The sequence below is a fragment of the Schistocerca cancellata genome, chromosome 7 (genome assembly GCF_023864275.1).
Source record: "Schistocerca cancellata isolate TAMUIC-IGC-003103 chromosome 7, iqSchCanc2.1, whole genome shotgun sequence".
NCBI classification, from domain to species: Eukaryota; Metazoa; Arthropoda; class Insecta; order Orthoptera; family Acrididae; genus Schistocerca; species Schistocerca cancellata.
This window is the reverse complement of record NC_064632.1, coordinates 175,251,247-175,274,126: the sequence shown is the minus strand read 5'-3', so window position 1 is coordinate 175,274,126 and position 22,880 is coordinate 175,251,247. Positions and strand designations below refer to the sequence as shown.

The window sequence follows — 22,880 nt, the reverse complement described above, 5'->3', positions numbered from 1 at the left end:
CTGAAGTCTAGACCCAACCAGCCCCCCAAAAAAGTGGGTTCATACAACTTCTGTTCTGTGTAACAAAACCACAAACAAGCAGTATCTCCAATTTGATGGCTGTAATCACAACACATCAAAACGTTCCTCCCATACAGCACTGCAGCACTGCCACTCCACATACCATATCTCCAATGGGACACTGGAGTGAAAGCCCCAACTATTTCCAAAACACATTTTCTGTGCCACCAACAAAAAGTCAGCACTGTGGAACTATCAATGAACAATATTATTCTTCTGACCCAGAACATAAAAAACTCAGTAAAATCTACCAAGCAGGTAGTAACTACATGAAAATTTACACACTCAGCTATGGGACAAGGTATGATGACCTTCGGCTGCTGGCTGAACAAGTTTTGATGATATTGATTTATGGTGGAGGGCGCTAAACAGCTAGATCATCAGCGCCCTACACTAATGTTATACCAAAGGAAGATTTTTACAATCTATGGAAGGAGATCAATAAACTGGAAAACTACATTTGATTCCACCACAGGAAACGTAAAGCAACCCCAAAAAGGTGAGGTTCAGAAAACCCCATAATAAAACCCCAGCGAGACACATCGGGATAACTCAATAAAATCATGGAGAAAATACATGTAAGGATGCTGTTAAAAAAGGGACAAATAACAATGGCTGCATGACGACTTTGAAATAATACACGACCCAGTCACTCTGACAGATTAAGATCTCGCATCAAGTATTTTGGGATGAATTCCGGACACCAGACAAAATTTTAAGACACGAACAACGCTTGCCTCATTATCAGTTAAAATGGAGGGAAGATCCTGTGGGAGACCCAGTTCAACCCTCAGATCATCATATAAAACAGACTCAGTTAAAAGATATCATACTGACAGCCGAGTCCCGCATCTCTGACATACTGGGGCCACCTCCTGGTGTAAGAAGAAGCCATATGTCAGGGGACAATGTCCCACTCTAAGCCAAGTAAGTGCCACTTCTTCACACCATCGCGAGCAGAAGGAGGTGATCCATGGTCACACTGAGATCTTAATGGAATGTAGTTTACTGTCCCACAGAGGGACTGAACAACAGGCAGGAGGAGGTAGGGAGCAAGCCTCCTTAGCAGCAGCATCAGCAAGTTCGTTTCCCTGGATGACTATGTGCCTTGGAACCCAGCAAAAAATGCCTTCCTTGTTTTGTCTTCACAGGAGAAGGAGAGCGTCCTGCACTTGCACCATCTGATCTGCTGGGTACATCTGTCCAACAGTGAGAAGGGCACTTTGAGAATCGGAGCAGATGATAAATTTTTTAGTCATGGTGCCATCTCATCTGCTCCATTTCCCTCAGAAGAGCAAACAGCTCCATGTAATAAACTGAAATCGCTCTAGGAGCCCTATCCTGAGGACAATGTTGGGGACCACAACAGAACAGCCGAAAACATCTCCCTGCTTAGAACCATCCACGTAGACGGTAATAAAATCTGAGTGGCTACGTAAAATTTCATTAAATTTAATTTTAAAAACATGGTCGGGGGTACAATGCTTCTTGTAAGCAGTCAGTTCTAAAAGCAATCTAGGCCTTGGTAGTAGCTAGGGGGATGCCCTACTCCACCCCTGGCTTTGGACCTCAACGCCCCCCACCTGTAATAATTCAAGGCTCTCCCTTGCACGGATCCCAAATGGCCGTGTTGCTTGTGATCAATGATTGAACAGCCGTTCCGGTGGCAGCTGAACAATGTAACTGGATGCTGGCGATGTAGGAACAGACAATGCCCTATATGTTTGGCATACCACGAGGAGAAGATGTCGAATAAACAGTGGAGGCTCACCAGCCTCTGCACACACATTAACAACAGGGCTCATGCGATAGGCCCCTGTTGACAGCCTAATACCCTCATGGTGAACTGCAACCAGAATTTTAAGGTATAAAGGCCTTGCTGACACACAAATCTGGCTTCCATATTAAAGCCGGGGTCACACAAAGGCCTTACAAAGTTGGAGCAGACACGCTCTGTCGGCTCCCCAAGACCTATGACTGACACATTTTAAGATGTTTAAGACCTTGAGACATCTCAGTTTCAATTCTTTAAGGTGTGGCAACCATGTTAACTTCTCATCAAAGATAAGACCCAGATACTTCACTTTTTTCCTTGAAGTGAGAACGGTGTCCCCCAGTTTTAAAATGGGCAAATTAAACAGACAGCGGGAACAATTAAAATCAACACAAACTGTTTTCTCTAATGAGAATCTAAAACCTGTGGCACAAGACCATTCCTCTAACCGCCTCAATGTCAGTTGCAATTGCAGAGTAGCCGTGGCGAGGCTGGAGGATGCACAAAAGATGGAGAAGTCATCCACAAACAAGGAACAGAGTACTGGACGTCGCACTGTGGTTGTAATACTATTGATTGCCATGACGAAAGCCATGACACTTAAAACACTCCCTTGAGGGACACCATTCTCCTGCTTAAAATGGTCAGACAGGAAATTCCCAACCTTGTATCTAAAATATTTGTCTGAGAGAAAGGATGATATGAAGGTTGGTAGACATCCATGGAACCCCACTGATGGAGCTCCGACAAAATATTACACCTCCAGGTAGTGTCGTAGACCTTTTCCAATAGGATTGTGTGGGGGAGGAGACCAGACAGCGAGGTCATCGGTCTCATCGGATTAGGGAAGGACAGGGAAGGAAGCTGGCCGTGCCCTTTCAAAGGAACCATTCCGGCTTTTGCCTGGAGCGATTTAGGGAAATCACGGAAAACCTAAATCAGGATGGCTGGACGCGGGATTGAACCGTCATCCTCCCACCTTTCCCAAATCGAAGAAAAAACCGATAAGGTGTTGCTTACGAAGGAAAGCTTGTTGAATTGCAGCTCCGAGCAGGGTCAGTACTATTGAGAGTGGAGCGATACCTCCTGAACCTGCTCTGGGAGTGACTAAGTAGGGACATGGTATCCAGAAACCACTCTAGGTGCCGATTGACCATACGCTCCAGTGTCTTTCCTACGCAGCTTGTCAGGCTAAAACTACGATAACTACCAGGGTCTGTCCAATCCTTTCCTGGTTTTAAAATTGGGATTAAAATAGGTTCCTTCCACGAGCTGGGAAAGTTGGCAGTTATCCAAATTTTATTGAAGAGCTGAAGGAGGACTTTCTTCGACCGTTGATCCAACTGTTTAGCAACATGCTGTAGATTATCAGTTAGTTTCCAGGGGTCGAATCACAAGCAACTGACAATGCAGAATCCAGCTCCCACAGAGATAAAGGCTGGTTGTACTCTTTCATGTTGGTGGAACGGAAATCAAGATCAGCCTTCTCTTGTGCCTCCCAATAATGACAGAGTTTGGGATCTTGGCTGCAATCAGCCATAAGGGATTTATATGATTCAGCCATTGTCTGAGCTATATCCCTTGTTGATGTTACAAGAGACCCCTGTATCTGTACAGCTGCTATTGGCAGTCGAGAGTTGTGCCTTGAGATCCTCCTAATGGCTTCCCATACTTTACATGCGGGTGTGGGCCTATTGATGGAGATCAGGAACTCTGTTTACTCTCCCAAATTATTCTCCTCGCCTTTGCACACACCATTTGAAAGTTTGCAAGATTCTCATCTGTAGGGCATCGATTGAATCTGCGCGTTGCTGTCCTCCTGTGCCCGATTGCAAAACAACACTCATCATTCCAAGGGACAGGTCTCTTCCTAGGCGTTTCCACAGAGTTTGGAATGGATGCATCAGCGGCATGGTGAATCACAACTGTAATGTGATCCACCCAGTCCTGGATGCTGTCACACTGTTTGAAAGCAGCTAACTGCCTGTAAAGCATCTAGTTCCCCTTTTTGAACAACCATCTCCGTGGCGTTCTTTCAGGATCTGCTCAATCCGGCAGATGGATCCAGATAGGTCAATGGTCGCTACCATGATGGTCATTGTCCACTGCCCATTGGGCAGTGTTCCCAAGAGCAGGTGAGCAGAAGGAGAGAGGTCTATGGTGGTAGACAAACCTGTAGCAGTGCTAAAATGTGTAGCTTGACCCATGTTCAAAAGTATGAGATCTGTTGTGTGCAGTAGATCCTCAAGTGTCCGACCCTTTGGGCAAGTCATGTGAGAACCCCATAGTGCACTGTGTGCATTAAAGTACTCCAAAAGGAGGAACGGGTGGGGGAGTTCATCTAGAAGATAAGTGAGGACCCCACAGTCAAGAGGCTCATGAGGTAGTAGGTACAAAGAGCACACAGTGAAGTCAACATAGGCCACTATCCAAACAGCAACAGCTTGTAGTGTTGTTGTTAAGGGAATAGGTGGGGTAAGTAAAATGTCCTTTATGAACACAGCAACCCCACCTTTTGCCCTGTCACCAGTAAGGTTGTCTTTTCTGTAAAGGCAATAGCCTCCTAGTACAAGTCTCTTGAAGGCAAAGGCAAAAGGGTCTGTCCTGTACAAGGAGTCTCAATTCCTCCAGATGAGTCCTGTATCCATTGATATTTCATTGGAGTATGGGAGCCATTTCTTCAATGTGGTCTGGATTTACCCCTGTCTTTGTGGTGAGGTGATGAGTCGCTTGTAGAGCGAGGTGGAGTGATGGGGCTGACTGGGTCTGGTGATGAGGCATCAAAATCCATGATGTCATCATCATCAGTCAGGTGTGCCATAATGACATCTGATGGTGCCTGAGTCAGCTTTCGACCTGAATGTTGAGTTCCTTTCCCCGCTCCCTTTCCCAGCAAGGATGAGGGGGAAGTAGGGCGGTGAGAGCCACCTTTCTTTGAAGAAAGTTGGCGTTGAGAGGCACACTGTTTTTGGGTTGCTGGTTGCTTGGTTGGAGAAGGGACCAAACTACTCGGTCATCAGTCTCTCCGACCTTAGATTAACTAAAACCGATAAAATCCCACATTAAAAATGGAACTACAAAATCCATGATAAACTACTGACAGGAAAAGAAGGAAAAAGACAGAAGAAGATGTGAGGGAAAGAAAGTGACTAATGACAGGGGCATGAAGAAATAAACACAGGAGACAAGAGAGATGCTCAAGACATAACAGACCCCATAAGGAAAGAAGTGAAACACCAAGCCTAGTTGAAGCCTGCCATCCCCTCCACTCACCAATAAGGTGGAAGGTCCCTCCCTTAAATAAAGCGATAAAACCCCCCACCATGAATAAAATGTAAAACAAGATCCGCCGACAGCGTGCAAACCGCTCAATGAGTCACTACAGATAGTGAAGGACAGTCCTGAGCAGGAGCGGATATGGTCCAATGCGCACAAGATGGCTACCAATTCTGCAGTAAAAACACTAGCCATCAGGCAAGGAATGAAGTTCTGTGCATTGCGCATAGGTGTAAGCAAAACCAGTGCAGCCAGAAACCATGGAGCCATCACTATAAATCACTTCTGAACCCTGGAATGAACTGAGGAGACAGTAGAAACGGTGGCGAAGAGCCGTCCGAGGGCCAGAATCCTTTGAATCGATTGAGAGATCAAGACAGAGCTGTGGCCAAGAGACGCACCAAGAAGGGGTAAGTGCATGAGCAGAGAAGAGAGGCGGTAAAGGGAATTGCTGGAGTTCAGAAACGAGAGACCGAATGTTGACAGCCATGGTAAGCCCACATCGTGGCCACCGCTGCGGCAGGGTGATCTCCGTGTCTGTATAAAGGAGACCATAACTAGGGTGCTCTGGGGTGCAGCGAATGCAGAGTGCATAAGATATCAGTTGTTGGCGCAAACTCACAGTGGTGGAATCCCTGCCTCTGCGAGAAGGCTAAGTACGGGGCTAGTCCGGAAGGCACCAGTCGCAAGTTCGAGCCCACAGTGGTGGATGGGGTCTAGGCTCTACAGCATCTAAGGCGGCGCAGAACCATAGACAGGACTTCCACAGCCTAAACGACACTGGACCAATGCTTAACACAATCACAGGAGAACAGAGTGGTCTGCACCCCAGGCAGTATTGCACAGACACCTAAGAACATTGAGATGACACCAGCATGTCCTCTTCAGCTAGCGAACATGAGGCAGCCATGTAAACCGGGCATCAAAGACCAGACCCAAGAAGCAATGAGTGTCCACTACGTCAAGGGGCTGGCCATCGAGGAACAGTTCCGGATGGGGATGGACTGTACAGCGACAGCAGAAATGCACGACACATGTCTTGGCCACCGAAAACTGAGAGCCATGGGAGAGAGCCCATGAGTGTGCCCGGCAGATTGCCCCCTGTAGACGGCATTCTGCAGCACCCATCACGGAGGAACTGAGGTAGGTACAAAAATCGTCTCCATACAAAGAGGGTCAGCCCAACAGCAGTCACCAGACCATTAACGGCTATTAGAAAGAGAGGGATGCTCAGCACAGAACCCTGTAGAACCCCATTTTCTTGCCCATGGGGAGAGCTGTTGGAGCAGCCAACTTGGACCCGAAAAGAGCAAGATGAAAGGAAGTTACGGATAAAAATGGTCAGAGCGCCATGATGGCCCCATTCGTGAAGGGTGGTGAGGATGTGGTGGTGCCAGGTGGTGTCATAGGCTTTATGCAGATCAAAGAAGACTGCAAGGACGTGTTGACAATGGGCAAAAGCCGACCAGATAGCAGACTCCAGGTGCACTAAGTTATCCACCGTAGAATGGCAACAGCAAAGATCACTTTGAGTCGATGACAAAAGGTCGCGGGATTCAAGGATCCAAAAAAGCCGCCGACTCACCATGAGTTCAAGGGGCTTGCTGAGGGTGTTAGTAAGGCTAATTGGACGGTAGCTATCCCATTGAAGAGGCAGCTTCCCTGGCTTCAACACCAGAACAACGATGCTTTCCTGCCACTGGGTAGGAAAGACTCCCTGACTCCACAGACGGTTGAAGAGGGTCAGTATACGACGGTGGCCGGCCACCGATAAGTGTTGGAGCATTTGGTTATGTATCCGATCCGATCCAGGAGCCATGTCAGGACAAAGAGCTAGGGCACTGGCAAATTCCCACTCGCTGAATAGAGCATTATATGGCTCTGAGAAGCAAGAAACAAAAGACAAAGGCAGTCCTTCTGAACGCTCTTTCAGGAGAAGGAATGTGGGCTGATACTGAGCCGATGTCAAAGTGAAATTTTCTGCTACAAAATCCGGATTGGTAAGGACAACACCATGCACATAAATTCCTGCAGCCCCGGTGGCAGGACGGTGGCCAAAAATTCACCTGAGTTTTGCACAGACTTGAGAAGAGGGGGTGTGTGGTCCTAAGGCAGCTACACATTCTTCCCAGCAAATTCGTTTTTGAAATTTGATTAAATAGCAGGCCCGGGCACGGAGTCGTTTAAAGACCAGAAGAAGAGTAGTAGAAGGTTGCTGCATGAAGTGTTGAGGAGCACAGCGGTAGTCTTTTATGGCTGCAGCAATTTCCGGAGTCCACCAAGGGACCATCTTCCACTGTGGAGAACCTGAGGAAGAAGTGATTGCTGAAACAGCTGCTGAAAGGATGGCAGCAGTCAAAGTCTGAGTAGATTCATCAACACTGTCATGTGGCAATATATGGGGGATGGGAGCAGAGGAGAAGGCACACCAATCAGCCTTAGATATGGCCCACCTGGGAGGGTGACAGAGCGAGAGACACTGAAGCAATGTTAAAACAAAACCTGAGATCGGCTCACCTACACTGAGGGACGACAAAAGTATGACCGGCTCCATCCCGTGTCCATGTCTTCTACTTTTGCTACCATTACGTCCATTCCCCCTCCTACCCCCTTTTCTTCCCAGCCCCACACCATTCGCCCCATGCATTCAGCCTCCTCCTCCCTCTCCCACTCCCCCTCCCCGTCAGTACCCATACCCACCCCTTTGGGTGCTGCTCCCCCTTCCCTGCCAGAGAAGTGGCCCCCTCCTTCGGTGGCCGCCGGTACTGGATCTCCCCCTAGGGACTCCTCTTCCCGGCACCCCCCTGAAAGGCGATTTACGGCTCCACATCGCTGTCGCTGTCACATAAGCCATCATGGACTCCCCACTGAATGGAAGGGAGAAGGCCAGGACTGCTAATGGAGAGGACAATGGTAGAGAAAGTGCCATGCGCTACACTAAAGTGTGTGGGAGTGCCTGTGTTTAGGAAACAGAGGTCAAGCCCTACCAGAACAGCTTCAACTGTCCTGCCCAGGGCAGTAGTCATATGACTACCCCAAAGAGGGTTGTGGGCATTTAAGTCCCCTAATAGCAGGAAGAGAGAAGGGAGTTGTTGAAGGGTGGTGAGGGCATGGGATGTAGGTGGCTTGTCAGGTGGGAGGTAGACATTACAGATTGTGATTGGAATGGCCAGATGGACCCTGACAGCAATGGAGCGGAATGGAGGGGAACCCATTTACTAACAATGTCCTTGCGGACCAAGGTGCAAACACCACCAGTAGCCCGCAAAGGGCCAATTCGGTTCCGACAGAAAGCGTGGTGCGGGGGAGTAAGAATTGACAAAATGGGTCTCCTGGAGTGCAATACAAGCAGCAGAGTAGAAGGAAAGAAGGGGTTGCAACTCTGGAAGGTGATGCAAATATCCATTACAATTCCATTGGAGGATTCTCAAGCCGGAGTCCAAAGGGGAAGCGAGGGGACCGGAGTCAGTCACGCTGCCGAGTCACCATCCGTCACCGATAAGGATGGGGTAATATCCATATAGGTGGGGTCAGACTCTGTAGGTTCATTTACTGGACGAGGGGAAGGCCGCATCTCAGGGGGTACCGGAGGGGCCTCGCCCTTGTTCTTACGTTTCTGCTGCTTCTCTTGGGAAGCAAGAGAAGGGCGGGCATGGAATTACACCGGGCAATCTTGGCGCCCACCAGCCATAGATCGCGCTGCCGATGTGGAGCCGTAAATCGCCTTTCAGGGGGGTGCCGGGAAGAGGAGTCCCGAGGGGGAGCTCCAGTACCGGCGGCCACCGAAGGAGGGGGCCACTTCTCTGGCAGGGAAGGGGGAGCAGCACCCAAAGGGGTGGGTATGGGTACTGACGGGGAGGGGGAGTGGGAGAGGGAGGAGGAGGCTGAATGCATGGGGCGAATGGTGTGGGGCTGGGAAGAAAAGGGGGTAGGAGGGGGAATGGACATAATGGACGCAAAAGTAGAAGACATAGACACGGGATGGAGCCGGTCATACTTTTGTCGAGCTTCAGTGTAGGTGAGCTGATCTCAGGTTTTGTACTCTTGGCTCCTAGTTTCTTTCACAAACACCGTGCATACAGGCAAGTGTGGAGAATGCTGTCCATGACAATTTACACATACTAGTGGGGGAGCCCAGGCACTCCCCTCATGGAAGGGTCACCCACAGTTACCGCAGAGGGAATCAGTGGTAAGACGTGTGTCCAAACCATAAGCATTTAAAGCATCTCATTGGTGATGGAATATAAGGTTTTACATCACACTGATACACCATTACCTTGACCTTCTCTGGGAGGACATCCCCCTCGAAGGCCAGGATAAAAGTGCCCGTAGTGGTGCGATTGTTTGGAGGGCCTTGTTGCACATGGTGGATAAAATGAACCCTTCGCTGCTCGAGGTTAGCACGGAGCTCCTTGTCAGATTGGAGAAGATGATCTCGGTGGAAAATAATGCCCTGTACCGAGTTCAAAGATAGGTGGGGCGTGACAGAGACTGGGACGTCACCAAGACGGGCACAAACAAGCAGGGCGTCAGATGGGGCAGCAGAAGTCTTTATGAGCAAAGCACCGGACTGCATTTTACTCATCGATTCCACTTTGCCATACTTATCGTCAATCGTCTCCGTGAAAAAACAAAGGCTTGGTCATGGAAAAACTTTCGCCATCCGTCCTGGTACATACCAGGTACCGAGGGAAAGGTTTCAACCCAAGCCGGTGAGCTTGACTCTCCTCCCAGGGGGTGGCCTGGAAGGGGAAGGCCGAAGGATCAGAAGAAGGAGTGTCACGTCCGCTACAACTCTTAGAGACGGCCACAGAATGGCCAGGATGGTGAAGCTTTTGTCGCTTCATGTGCAAGGCATCCGCCCTAGTACCACCCACTCCGATCAGGGGCTCACCCCATGGGTGCCGCCCAGCCATAGCAAGGGCCATCTGGCACAGCAGCCGGGAGTTCTGCTGCCCCAAAGTGATGAGCATCAACTCCTGGACATACACAAGGCATTAACAGCTCAGGTAATAGCAGTGTGATCCCTGTGGTTTCAGGAGGCTCAGCCAAGTGGGTACTTAACAGGCCCCCCCTTTCAGACTGGCTACCATGCTGGTGACCTAGCAGGAGGGGGGCCAGGGTGAAAAGGGAAAGGGAAGGGGAGGGAGAGGAACCTGCACCATGGAAGCTAGGTAGGGAGTTCATCCCCCAATGGCTCACAATGAACGAAAAATTTTGGAAATGGAGGTCAAACCCCAAGGGAACCAAAACCACCAAAAACACCGAAAAGGAGATGGAAACAGCAACCTAAACAATAGCACAAACCAAAACAAAGCCAGGAGGATAGCCAGGTCAACATAAAGAAGTCCACCAAGAGGGAAAAAGAGGGGGCAGGGACAAAGGAGTAAGGATAGGGAGGGAGAGGAACAGAGAGGGGAATGCAGCCTGGGAAGGAAAAGGAGACTGGAATAGCTCGGGGCCCCGTGCGTGCCATACACGTACTCACGAAAGGAATATGGGCCCCCTGGGGGCTGTTTTGGGTTGTCTTTGGGCTGCAGAAGCATTACTAGTTTCTTCCAACGTAGCTGCCTGGATCATTATGTCTTTCACTCAGCTTTGGCACATGCAGGTGCACGTGCAGGTGCGAATGGTAGATAACGGTACAATGGATGTCATCCGAGTCGAAGCGTCGACCTTAATGACAGGTTTCTACACCAAGGAAGCATAATAAGTGGCAAAGACGGGGTTTCATTGCCTGATAGTCCATTTTGGCTTCTGCATAGGTGATCCGCTTGGTCACTTTGATTTCCTGAATTTTGTGTTCCTCTGCAAGAACAGGGCAAGCTCAGCTTCAGACTGGGTGGCTTCCAGAGCAGTTAATGCAGCCTGCTGGAGACAGACAGTCAGTCCCAGTTTCATGGGCTGCCTTTCCACACTTCACACGAGTCACTTCGCCTCTGCAACTTAGCGTTGTATGTCCAGAACGCTGGCATTTGAAGCATCGCATAGGGTTAGGTACATAGGGCCAAATCCTAAGTCTGAGGAAACCTGCCGTGATGTGTTCAGGTAGCGTTGGAGAATTCAAGCTCACAATGAAAGTGGCAGTCTTCTCAGTCTCCCCAGTGGTCTTGCATGTCCTCTGTTCCACATCTATGAGCCCCTGTAGTGCCCATTCCTGTTTCAGTTCAGCAACGTCTACGTCCATAATGTCACGGCAGGTTACCACACCTTTGCTGGAATTAAAGGAGTTATGCAACTCTCCAATGATGTCGTACTCACACAGTTTCTGTGACTTCATAAGAAGTTCCACCTGCTTTGCCCGATTAGTCTCGACAAGCAACGAACCATTTCGAAACTGCTTAATAGACTTCAGGGTGCCAGCCAGCCCTTCTGAGCTTCTGTGGATATAGAAGGGGGACACTTTTTCAAACGTCCCCTCCTTCCTCTTGATCACTATGAAGACATTGTGATACATGACTCCTTGAGCCCTGTTACTAATTACACGTTGATTATCAGGAGGACTAGCCTCCCTCATTATTTTGGATGAATGGGTGTGAGAACTCCCAGGTGGTACACCCTTCCCACTGGAAGGAGGAGGAGGAGGAGGAGGAGGAGAAGAAGAAGACGATTTTGGGGGTTCCCTCTCTGTCCCACAAGTAGCTAGCGAAATAAGGGTCCACTCAGACAGAGCCCCGCGTGCCTGAGTAAGCCTTATACAACTGAGGTGCGGCAGGTTTCCTAGAGATTGCCCACTAATGACTGTTCAACCTCAACAGCCATGCATCTCTTCAGCGCACAGCACACCTTGAGATTGAGGTTTTTTTTTAAAGAGGTTTATTCCATCCTTGCGATCCGGGCAGTTAAGCCACGATCCCCATTCCACGAGACACAACATTCCACCGTCGCGCCGCACGGTAGTCGCAAAAGCACACCCAGAGCTTACAGTGACAGGGGACTGGCAGTGCTTACCAGTCCCCAGCTCAGGAACCCCAGGGTCGCCAAGCTGAGCTCCTGGGGGCTCAAGTTTTGAAACCAAATGTAGAGAATATAACTGATTTTCTAAATGATAATACTTCATTATTACTGGCTTCTACAAGACCGCACAATGAAGTTAAGAAGGCGTACAGCGTTTTTACACTTTAATTCACGATATAAATGATGGAAAAGTAACATGAAAAAGTGATTAAGTATGAATCAAGAGCAAGTGTGTCCCCTCAACAAAAAGACATGTTAACAGTTTTTTTTATCGGCAGCAAATCCATCTGAACAATAATAGTCAGTGTCAACTGCTGGTGAAAAATGCAAAAACTCCCATTTTTGTATGGATTTTTTGTAGAACTACCTTACACTACTCACTATAGTTTCTGACAGAGAGAGTTTCCAGTTTCTCTCTTTGCAGTTTACTTGTTATAAAGAACAAACTACACAGGAAAACCTTTTTTTTTTAATTTACTAAATCTATTTCAAAAGCCGTAGTTTAAAATGTTGTATGTCTACTCTGCTATAAAAACAATCTGCAATTTTCAGAGTAAACGTGATTGTCTGTACCGTTTAGTACTTCTATGCAAGATAAAGGAAACACAACCACTTAGGTGCTGACTGGTGTTTGGTGCATTCAGATTAACAACAGAATGCCTTCAAGCTCTTGCTATTTTTGTAGCAAAATTACACACACACACACACACACACACACACACACACACACACACACACACACAAAGACTCAATAGCTTGGGTAAATACTGTTATCTGTTGCAAGTCTCTCTGCACAAAAGACGGCTATTGCTGTGGTTGCCTTCCCTTTATTTTACATATTATTCCATCAATGAATTTCCAGTGTTACTGGGGGTTTCTTTTATTTGTGCCTCACTCTTGCGTACAAAATGAGATTCACATTCATTTTGTTGCTATGTACAAATATTTCGGTCATCCCTTCAGCAAACAAATGTTTAACATCATCTAAACATTACGAACAAATACAGCATGTGGAAACTGTATTATGTCAGCTATCCATTCCTGTTTTTACTTACCCGTAATAATTTCAGTGCCTCTTCGCAGACTTGCATTCCTCTTGATTCGAAGACTTCCACACATCCCAAATACTGAAATACACAGAATACAAAAGCATAAGATCTCTGTCTATTGCTTAGGTACTAAAGAAAATAGAAAAACGGAGAAAGTATGTAACAAAAATACGAATATGGTATACTGGTGTAAAAAACACAAACTACCATAAAATGTCAAACATTTGTCATTTGCAAATGGCATCTGAACTTTTAGCTTGTGTGAAAGGCCTCAGTAACTCTGCTTATCTGGCTAACACAGCAATATTGGGAATTTCTTAACCTGTAGTTAGTGAAATAATTTTACTATCAGTAATAAGAAGTGAAATAACACACAGTTTAGACCAGTCATCATCTACACAACTACTGTTTAACGCTGAATGAAGCCGACAGTCGAAATGTACATTCATATTTGCAGTAGTTTGTAATTCATGTATTTCCCCACTTGCTATAAATATGAGCTGGTAAAAGAATCTGCTACGGCCACTCTAGTCCCCCCCCCCAGAAAATACTATCCACCAGTTAATTCTCTTTCACTTGGGTGCTCTCAGATCTAGTGTATTATGCAAATAAATTTCACAATTACAAAGTGCCAATAAAAGGTAGAAAAACTGCACGAGGCTGAAGCAAGCAGTTTTGTTAGTATCATAATCAGTAGTAAAAATGCTCCTTCATTAGTAATCTTAAGTGTGTACAGAAAAAACATCAGTAAACATTAAAGAGTAGGTGCAGTAAATTGCTTTTCCTTCTTGTCTTTATTGGAATTGGAAAAATACATTAATTACAAACTAATGGAAACACAAATGTACATATGGACTGTTAGTTTCATTTACCAATAAACACTTCCAAATATTAGATGTAATAACAATCACAAAAATTTAAAAATCCACATTTATTATTGCAGATTGCAACAATTGCTAGAACAGCCTCTATTGTCAGCCTCTGAGGGGTGTTTCATAGTTACAAGTTGTTGTCAGCATTTCAGTGTAATGAATGAAGGAAAATTAAGGTATAACATCACAGTAATGAGAAGGTCGTACAAGGCAGTGCAGATGCTTGAATTGGGGAAGGAAACTATTTGTGCCCTTTTCAAAGGAATGATTTTGGCCTTATGGAAACTGATTATGCTAGATGTGGATAGGATTTTATACTTAACACAAAGGTTCACGTGAATCAATATTCATCATTGTACATAGATTTTTTATGCTACTGATTCACCACAGTTTTTAGGAACAAGGATGACCTACAAATATTACAACTTGAACTTAAGAATAAATGTTTGAAGTAAAACATGAAAACATCAAGACATAATACCAAACAATTACTTTTTAAAGCAAAATCAAATTAGAAGAAATACTGTTTTCAATATGGAACTTTAGTCCAGATAAACTATTTTAATTGTCTTATTTATCTTACCACTATGATGATAATACACAAAAGAAAGCGGACGACAATTGTATTTGGAAAAAGCTACAAGTGCAGTAACAACTAACACGAAAAGAAACACAAATAAAATTTTACTAGATGGTCATACTACCGACACTGCTGTATGGGAGTGAGTTACATTGCAGTAATGATATTTTTAAGAGCTAACAAGAGATACGAGAACAATGGGAAAAAAACCTTCAGATTTTTGGTGGACACACCCGTACAGACCAAGTCAAACTCAGCCATACTGGGTATGCCAAGTGTGCTTAGTGAGTCTGGGTACATATTCGTTGCAGCCTTAACGTCACCAGTACTCAAATTCATTCCCAACAGATCCACCAAATGGCACCCGGATTGTCCCAGCATCTTTTTATAGTCTCCGTCAGAATCCTAAGGCTGGTTTGATACAGGTTTCTGTTCCTGTCACTTATCAGCAGTCAACTTCATTTCCACATAACTATGCTGCAGCACCCCATGCCACCAGCAATCTTCTGTAAACGCCCATACTTATGACTACCTCTGTGATTCTGCTCTTCCACCATATCCTCTACTACAGTTTACAGTCAGAGCTCACATTCTCATATGTACACAAATACTCTATGCCTCCAATTTATTCTGTTGTTTACTTGGCATTTTTTTTCTCATTAATTTGTTCTCAAACACATTCATTCCTTAATCAATCTCTTTGATCCTTCCCGGTGTTCCTCATTACACACACTTCACAATCAGACAGAGCTATGCTCCAAACATAACATTTTATGAATCTTTTCTGTTCTCACAGTCCATTCCATTAAAAAAAATGTTATATATAAAAAAACACCAGAGAAAACACTAGTCACCCCCAGTCGAAATCTTTACCCTTAATGATGGTGATTAGATCCCACAGAGCTACCAGACTACCAGACTGTGGAGATGCTGAGTGGTACATTTCACCTGCTGTTCCAAGTAGTCACAGTCCTGATTTACGGTACAATTTAGCAGGATAGCCAAGGTGTGCCTAAGTTGTGTGTGTGTGTGTGTGTGTGTGTGTGTGTGTGTGTGTGTGTGTGTGTGTTTTAATCTGAATAGTGGTCCCCTAGTCGTGTACTCGAAATGTCCAACACATCACAGAATCACCTCCAGCCTCAACTACAAACTCCACACACTGCACATTTAATGCCTCATTGGGCCATTTATGAACCTGACACCTTACATCATTTGAAAACAGGCAAAAACTGACTTGTCAGACTACACTACATGCAGGGGTACTGTCTGTTTTGAGTTGTTTGGTCCACTGAAGATGTGAAGCTGTACGTGCCACTGTGTGCAATGGCCTTTTTCGAGGTACCTGACTCCAAGTGACTTTGCATGCAGTTCTTTCATATTTACTCCGAAACTGACAAACATAACTGCATTCTCTGACATTAGCAATTCCCTAAAGGTTTGAAGCCATTTGTCATCAACATAGCGTGACAATCGTCTCCAGTCCATATTGGTTCAAATCACTTTATAGCTACTGTTCTTTACAGCATGTTTCACAGCAGCGAGATTTACACCATTCCTTATAGACACACTGGACAGTTCAATACACCAACAAATCAGACAACTTCAGTCACAGTTTGGTCAGGGACACATCCAAAATCAGTATCTCCTTACTGCGATTCTGTCAAATCTCCATATCGAACAGTCTTATGGTATTGATCTCGTACAACTGACTGCCTCACACGAACACCCCATCACTGCCATGATGTATGTCAATAGTGGAGCGTCACATGACCATCTGTACCAGACCTACTCATCTACAGTTCTCCAAAGGGACTAGTGAGGCATTTTTAAGGGAATGTCCAATATTTCGTCTGGTGTGCCTATACATTATTATTATTATTATTATTATTATTATTTCTTTCTTTCTTTTTCTCAGACGTTATGTCTGGTCAAAAATGGAAAGTGACGCGGACCTTGATCAAGCGTGACTTCCTTTTAACTGTACGGTATATGTTATTTTAGGAACTTTCGGGTGACTGAACATGTATCAGTAATTACAGATTTCTGTAGCTGTATATATAAGTTTGGATGTAGCTGTATTGCATTGATGTACTGGTGGATATTGTGTGGTATGACTCCTGTAGTTGATAGTATAATTGGTATAATGTCAACTTTGTCCTGATGCCACATGTCCTTGACTTCCTCAGCCAGTTGGACGTATTTTTCAATTTTTCCTCCTGTTTTCTTTTGTATATTTGTTGTATTGGGTATGGATATTTCGATTAGTTGTGTTAATTTCTTCTTTTTATTGGTGAGTATGATGTCAGATTTGTTATGTAGTGTTGTTTTATCTGTTATAATGGTTATGTTCCAGTATAATTTGTATTCATCATTCTCCAGTACATTTTGTGGTGCATACTTGTATGTGGGAACGTGTTGTTTTATAAGTTTATGTTGTAAGGCAAGCTGTTGATGTATTATTTTTGCTACATTGTTATGTCTTCTGGGGTATTCTGTATTTGCTAGTATTGTACATCCGCTTGTGATGTGATCTACTATTTCTATTTGTTGTTTGCAAAGTCTGCATTTATCTGTTGTGGTATTGGGATCTTTAACAATATGCTTGCTGTAATATCTGGTGTTTATTGTTTGATCCTTTATTGCAATCATGAATCCTTCCGTCTCACTGTATATATTACCTTTTCTTAGCCATGTGTTGGATGCATCTTGATCAATGTGTGGCTGTGTTAGATGATACGGGTGCTTGCCATGTAGTGTTTTCTTCTTCCAATTTACTTTCTTCATATCTGTTGATGTTATGTGATTTAAAGGGTTGTAGAAGTGGTTATGAAATTGCAGTGGTGTAGCTGATGTATTTGTATGAGTGATTGCTTTGTGTATTTTGCTAGTTTCTGCTCGTTCTATAAAGAAGTTTCTTAAATTGTCTACCTGTCCATAATGTAGGTTTTTTATGTCAATAAATCCCCTTCCTCCTTCCTTTCTGCTTAATGTGAATCTTTCTGTTGCTGAATGTATGTGATGTATTCTATATTTGTGGCATTGTGATCGTGTAAGTGTATAGAATGCTTCTAGGTCTGTGTTACTCCACTTCACTACTCCAAATGAGTAGGTCAATATTGGCATAGCATAAGTGTTTACAGCTTTTGTCTTGTTTCTTGCTGCCAATTCTGTTTTCAGTATTTTTGTTAGTCTTTGTCTATATTTTTCTTTTAGTCCTTCTTTAATATTTGTATTATCTATTCCTATTTTTTGTCTGTATCCTAGATATTTATAGGTATCTGTTTTTTCCATCGCTTCTATGCAGTTGCTGTGGTTATCCAATATGTAATCTTCTTGTTTAGTGTGTTTTCCCATGACTATGCTATTTTTCTTACATTTGTCTGTTCCAAAAGCCATATTTATATCATTGTTGAATACTTCTGTTATCTTTAGTAATTGGTTGAGTTGTTGATTTGTTGCTGCCACTAGTTTTACATCATCCATGTATAGCAAATGAGTGATTTTGTGTTGGTATGTTCCAGTAATATTGTATCCATAATTTGTATTATTTAGCATGTTGGATAGTGGGTTCAGAGCAACGCAGAACCAGAAAGGACTTAATGAGTCTCCTTGGTATATTCCATGCTTAATCCGTATTGGCTGTGATGTGATATTATTTGAATTTGTTTGGATATTAAGTGTGGTTTTCCAATTTTTCATTACTATGTTTAGGAACTGTATCAATTTACGATCTACTTTGTATATTTCCAATATTTGTAGTAACCATGAGTGGGGTACATTATCAAAAGCTTTTTGGTAATCAATGTATGCGTAGTGTAGCGACCTTTGTTTAGTTTTAGCTTGATATGTCACCTCTGCATCTATTATCAGTTGCTCTTTACATCCTCGTGCTCCTTTGCAACAGCCTTTTTGTTCTTCATTTATAATTTTGTTCTGTGTTGTATGTGTCATTAATTTCTGTGTAATGACTGAAGTTAATATTTTGTATATTGTTGGTAGGCATGTTATGGGGCGATATTTAGCTGGGTTTGCTGTGTCTGCTTGATCTTTAGGTTTCAGGTAAGTTATTCCATGTGTAAGTGTATCAGGGAATGTGTATGGGTCTGCAATGTAACTGTTAAATAATTTAGTTAGATGTGAATGTGTTGAGGTGAACTTCTTTAGCCAGAAATTTGGTATTTTATCTTTTCCAGGGGCTTTCCAGTTGTGAGTAGAATTAATTGCTTGGGTGACTTCATGTTGCAAAATTATCACTTCAGGCATCCGCAGTATCATCTTGTATGTGTCTGTTTCTGCTTGTATCCACCGTGCATGCCTGTTATGTTGTACCGGGTTTGACCATATGTTGCTCCAGAAATGTTCCATGTCTGTTATGCTTGGAGAATTGTCTGTTTTAATGTGTGTGTTATCTATTGTCTGGTAAAATTTCTTTTGGTTTGCGTTGAATGTTTGGTTTTGTTTCCTTCTATTTTCACTTTTTTTTTGTATCTTCTAAGTCGTTTGGCCAATGCTTGTAATTTCTGCTTCTTTTCATCTAATTGCTCTATCGCTTCTTGTTGTGAGATTTTACCTAACCTTTTTCGTTTTTTTCCTGATATTTCATTTCTTATAAATTGTGTTAGCTGTCCAATGTCTTTTCTCAGTTTTTCTATTCTGATCTGTAGCCTGTGTTGCCATGCTGGTTTTGTGGGTTTCTTCTGTGTGTTGGTTGGTTCTGATCTTCTGCCTAGTGTGTATATTTAGTGTAGTGAGTGCTCCTATATAAACCAGTAGTTGTAACTCTTCCATAGTTGTGTTTTCATTTATTTTGTTGTGTAGGATTGTGTTGATAGTTTTTATTGTTGTTTCGACTTGTGGGTTATTTAGCTGTCTATGCAAGAAAGTGTTGTTTCGACTTGTGGGTTATTTGGCGGTCTATGCAAGAATGTTATTATTATTATTTATTGTTTCACTTTACTCTTTAAAGAGAGCAAAGAACCACTGTGTAATTTCAAGCTTTTGGTTATTCTTATCTTCCCAAAACTTCATTCTATCATTACGAGTCAGTCATTCTAATAGTGCCCAAGTAATTTTTAGTTTCAGATGGCCATCTGTTAGTTCCTTGGGTGTGAGCTTAATAGTTGGCAGTGCATCAATCAAGACCCCTCTATTGCCTAGCCATTTTTCTGCAATCTGACAAGCCCCATTTAGAATGTTTGAGATTTTCTTCATCAGCCAGTAGTTGTCCAATGGTGGCGTAAGTCCATAAAATTTGAACTTTCCTTTCTGTGCAACGAAATTAAATCATTCTGTCAGGAAAGACAACTGTTCTAAACTTTCGTGCATCCAGATACCATCTTGGATCTTGGGTCTGTACAGTCTCTGCAAAATCTATTGTTCCATTTTCTAAATGAAATTCACTTTCACTGTTAAAGACGATGGTCCCACAACATAGAATGCTGCCGAGAGAACCTCTGTTGGAAGACAGCATAGCTTTGCTTTGGTTGGAAAGCATTTCTTCTTATAAATATTCCAGATGATTGTGTAGGCTTTATATAACTTCCCTGCACAAGTTTTACTGCTCACTTTGCCATTACCGGTGTTCCCAATAATTTCACTAAGTACTTAAAATGTTGAGCCTAAGAGATGTTTCCATATTTTGTAATGGAGGTGTGTTTTGACAATGATCTCATGGGCCTGATCTCGTTTTAGTAGTAGTCTTGCTAATTATTGCTAAGCCATCAAGAAACAAAAGACATTTAGTATTTATTCTTTTACTTTTTGTTCTCATATTTATTAGAGGTATTTCTTTATGCCACATTTTTATGATCACCTCTAGCACCGAACTGAAACAGAGTGGAGATAACCCCATCATCATGTGTCACGTCATTTTTTGTATCAAAATATCTGAAGATTTTTGCCCTGTGACTTTACTACAGAGGTGGTGTTTGTTAAAGTCTGTTGGATTGAGTTACTTGTTTTGCTGAACACACTATATTCATTCAGCATGTTAAACAATATGGTGAGGTGATGCAGTGCTCAATCTTTTTTATAATCTGCAAATGTGACCATTGAGCTAATCGACTGGCAGTACTGTATCATCATCTTTAGATTCCAGATCTAACTGCGTGTGCTGCTGTAGTTATCATCTTAAGATTTACGATCTGTTTGCACAAGATCATCCTTGTCTAAGGCCTGCCTGGTATTCATCTATCACCTTTCTGTCTGCTGTTTTATCTGATAACGTTTTGAGGCAGTACCTTATAGGCACCTCGCAGAAGAAATTCTGCAGTGATTTTTTTTGGCCCATCTTCTCCAATTTTTTGTTCTGATGCAAGCCTAAGAACAGCAGGTTTTTCTAAAAGGTTCCAAAATTCTCAGCTAAGTTGGTGTTATGGAGTTGGGTTGTTCAAACAACTTCTGTCTTCAATGCACATTGTCTCTTGCTCACTCTATGAGGTGCTATCCAAAATTTTCGGGACTGGTGCTGCGATCTGTTGAAAAACTTACCTTTCGACTGATGGTCACCATCACCCTCGAAGTAGTTCCCATCCACACGTACACAGCGGTCCCTGTGCTTCTGCCACTGGTCAAACGTTTTCTGGAAGTCTTGTTCTTTGAGGGTGTTCATGCTTCTTGAATCCTCTTTAGAGTGTCAAACTGACAGCCTTTCAACTTGAGTTTCAGTTTTGGGAATAGCGCGAAGTCACAAGGTGCCAAATCTGGCGAGTACGGTGGGTGGGGTACAACTGCCATGTTGTTTTTTGCCAAAAAGATCCTGGTGAGCAAGGACGTATGACAGGGCGTGTTGTCGTGATGCAGCAGCCAGTTCCCCTGACGCCAAAGTTCGGCTGTCGCTGCCGCACATTTTCACGGAGCTGTCGCAAAACATAACAGCAGTACGCGGAATTCACTGTTTGGTTGGGTGGGCGAATTCTTTGTGCACAATTCCCTTCGTATCAAAGAGAACGATGATCATGCTCCTCACTTTCCTCTTCACCTGTCTTGCTTTTTTGGGTCTTAGAGAGCCCGGGCTCTTCCACTGTGATGATTGTTGCTTTGTCTCTGGGTCATAACTGTAAATCCAGCTCTCATCACCAGTGATAATCCATGACAAGAAGGTTGGTTCATCAGATGTGGTCTGACAAAGGTCTGTGCACACTTCAACATGCTGTGCCTTCTGATCGGCAGTCAAGATCCTTGGCACAAATTTTGTGGCGACATGATGCATGCCCAATTCATCAGTCAACATTTGTTGACATATCCCATAACCAATACCCACTTCATCCGCAAGGTCTTGAATGGTTAGACGTCAATCAGCACGAACCAGTTGTTGAAGTTTGGCACCAATGCCTGGCATTGTGCGGCTAAAGGGCCTTCCAGTGTGAGCATCATCTTTGACGTCTGTATGGTCGGCTCTGAACCGAGCATGCCACTCAAACACAAGTGTACGGCTCATGCTCTGTCCCCCACACACTTGTCGAATCATTGCAAGGGTCTCCGTAGCACTTTTCTCAAGATTCGCACAGAATTTGATACACATCCGCTGTTCTGTTTGCGGATCCATCGTAATATCGCCACACACCAAACACAGAGTAATACCGAAATCACTGTGGACACGCAACACACCCTCCCAGCTGAATGCCACTCAGCACACTGACTCAGATATGCAGCTCTCGCAACCTAGCGGTGCAAAGATCTACTACTCCTACTTTCCAGATGACAGCATCAGTCCCGGAAATTTTAGATTCCACCTTGTAGTCTTACGTGAAAATTTACCACTTGACTTTACTACGAGGGCACGGCAAAATGTCAGCTTCTCTCTGTCCCAATGGCCAGTCCCCATAATTCCATATGGAGGGGATATGCCCCTGCAAACAGTTGCTCATCTGATTGGTGGATAAATTGTTGCTGTAACACAATTGAGCAAAAGAAAGTGTGCACACTTTTGTATGCAGAACCAAGTGGCACTCAGAAGCTCATGAAGACTCATTCTGATGTCAGTAATGGAGGGAAGCAGACATGAAGCATTCCAGTGGTGGTTATAGAAGGAAGAAAACATGAAGATATTTAGTATCCAATTTGGAAAGAGGCTGAAGCAGACTGCAGATGCAGCTTCAACTCTTCACGGAGTAAGTGGTACCTTGTGAAGACTGATGATGGGTTCCATTAACTTTCTACTCTTACAACGATAACAACTTCCCAAGACGTGTTGTATTCAGTTTAATTTCAGCCAAATTCACTAAATTGTGTACCCTGAGTTCCAAACTGAACACAGCTTAATTATTACTCCTGTACACTTACTCTGAAAGAATTTCTCTCATGCAATGTTG

General features: G+C 44.0%; 1 protein-coding gene across 1 annotated transcript in view; it reads right to left on the bottom strand.

Moving 5' to 3' along the window:
* The window catches only part of LOC126091927 (protein numb), a 214,951-nt gene that overhangs the window by 97,513 nt on the left and 94,558 nt on the right, over positions 1 to 22,880 (bottom strand). Inside the window, exon 4 of the mRNA XM_049907249.1 lies at positions 13,123 to 13,194. Coding sequence (XP_049763206.1) covers positions 13,123 to 13,194 — 72 coding nt within the window. The remainder of the gene's footprint in view (positions 1 to 13,122; positions 13,195 to 22,880) is intronic.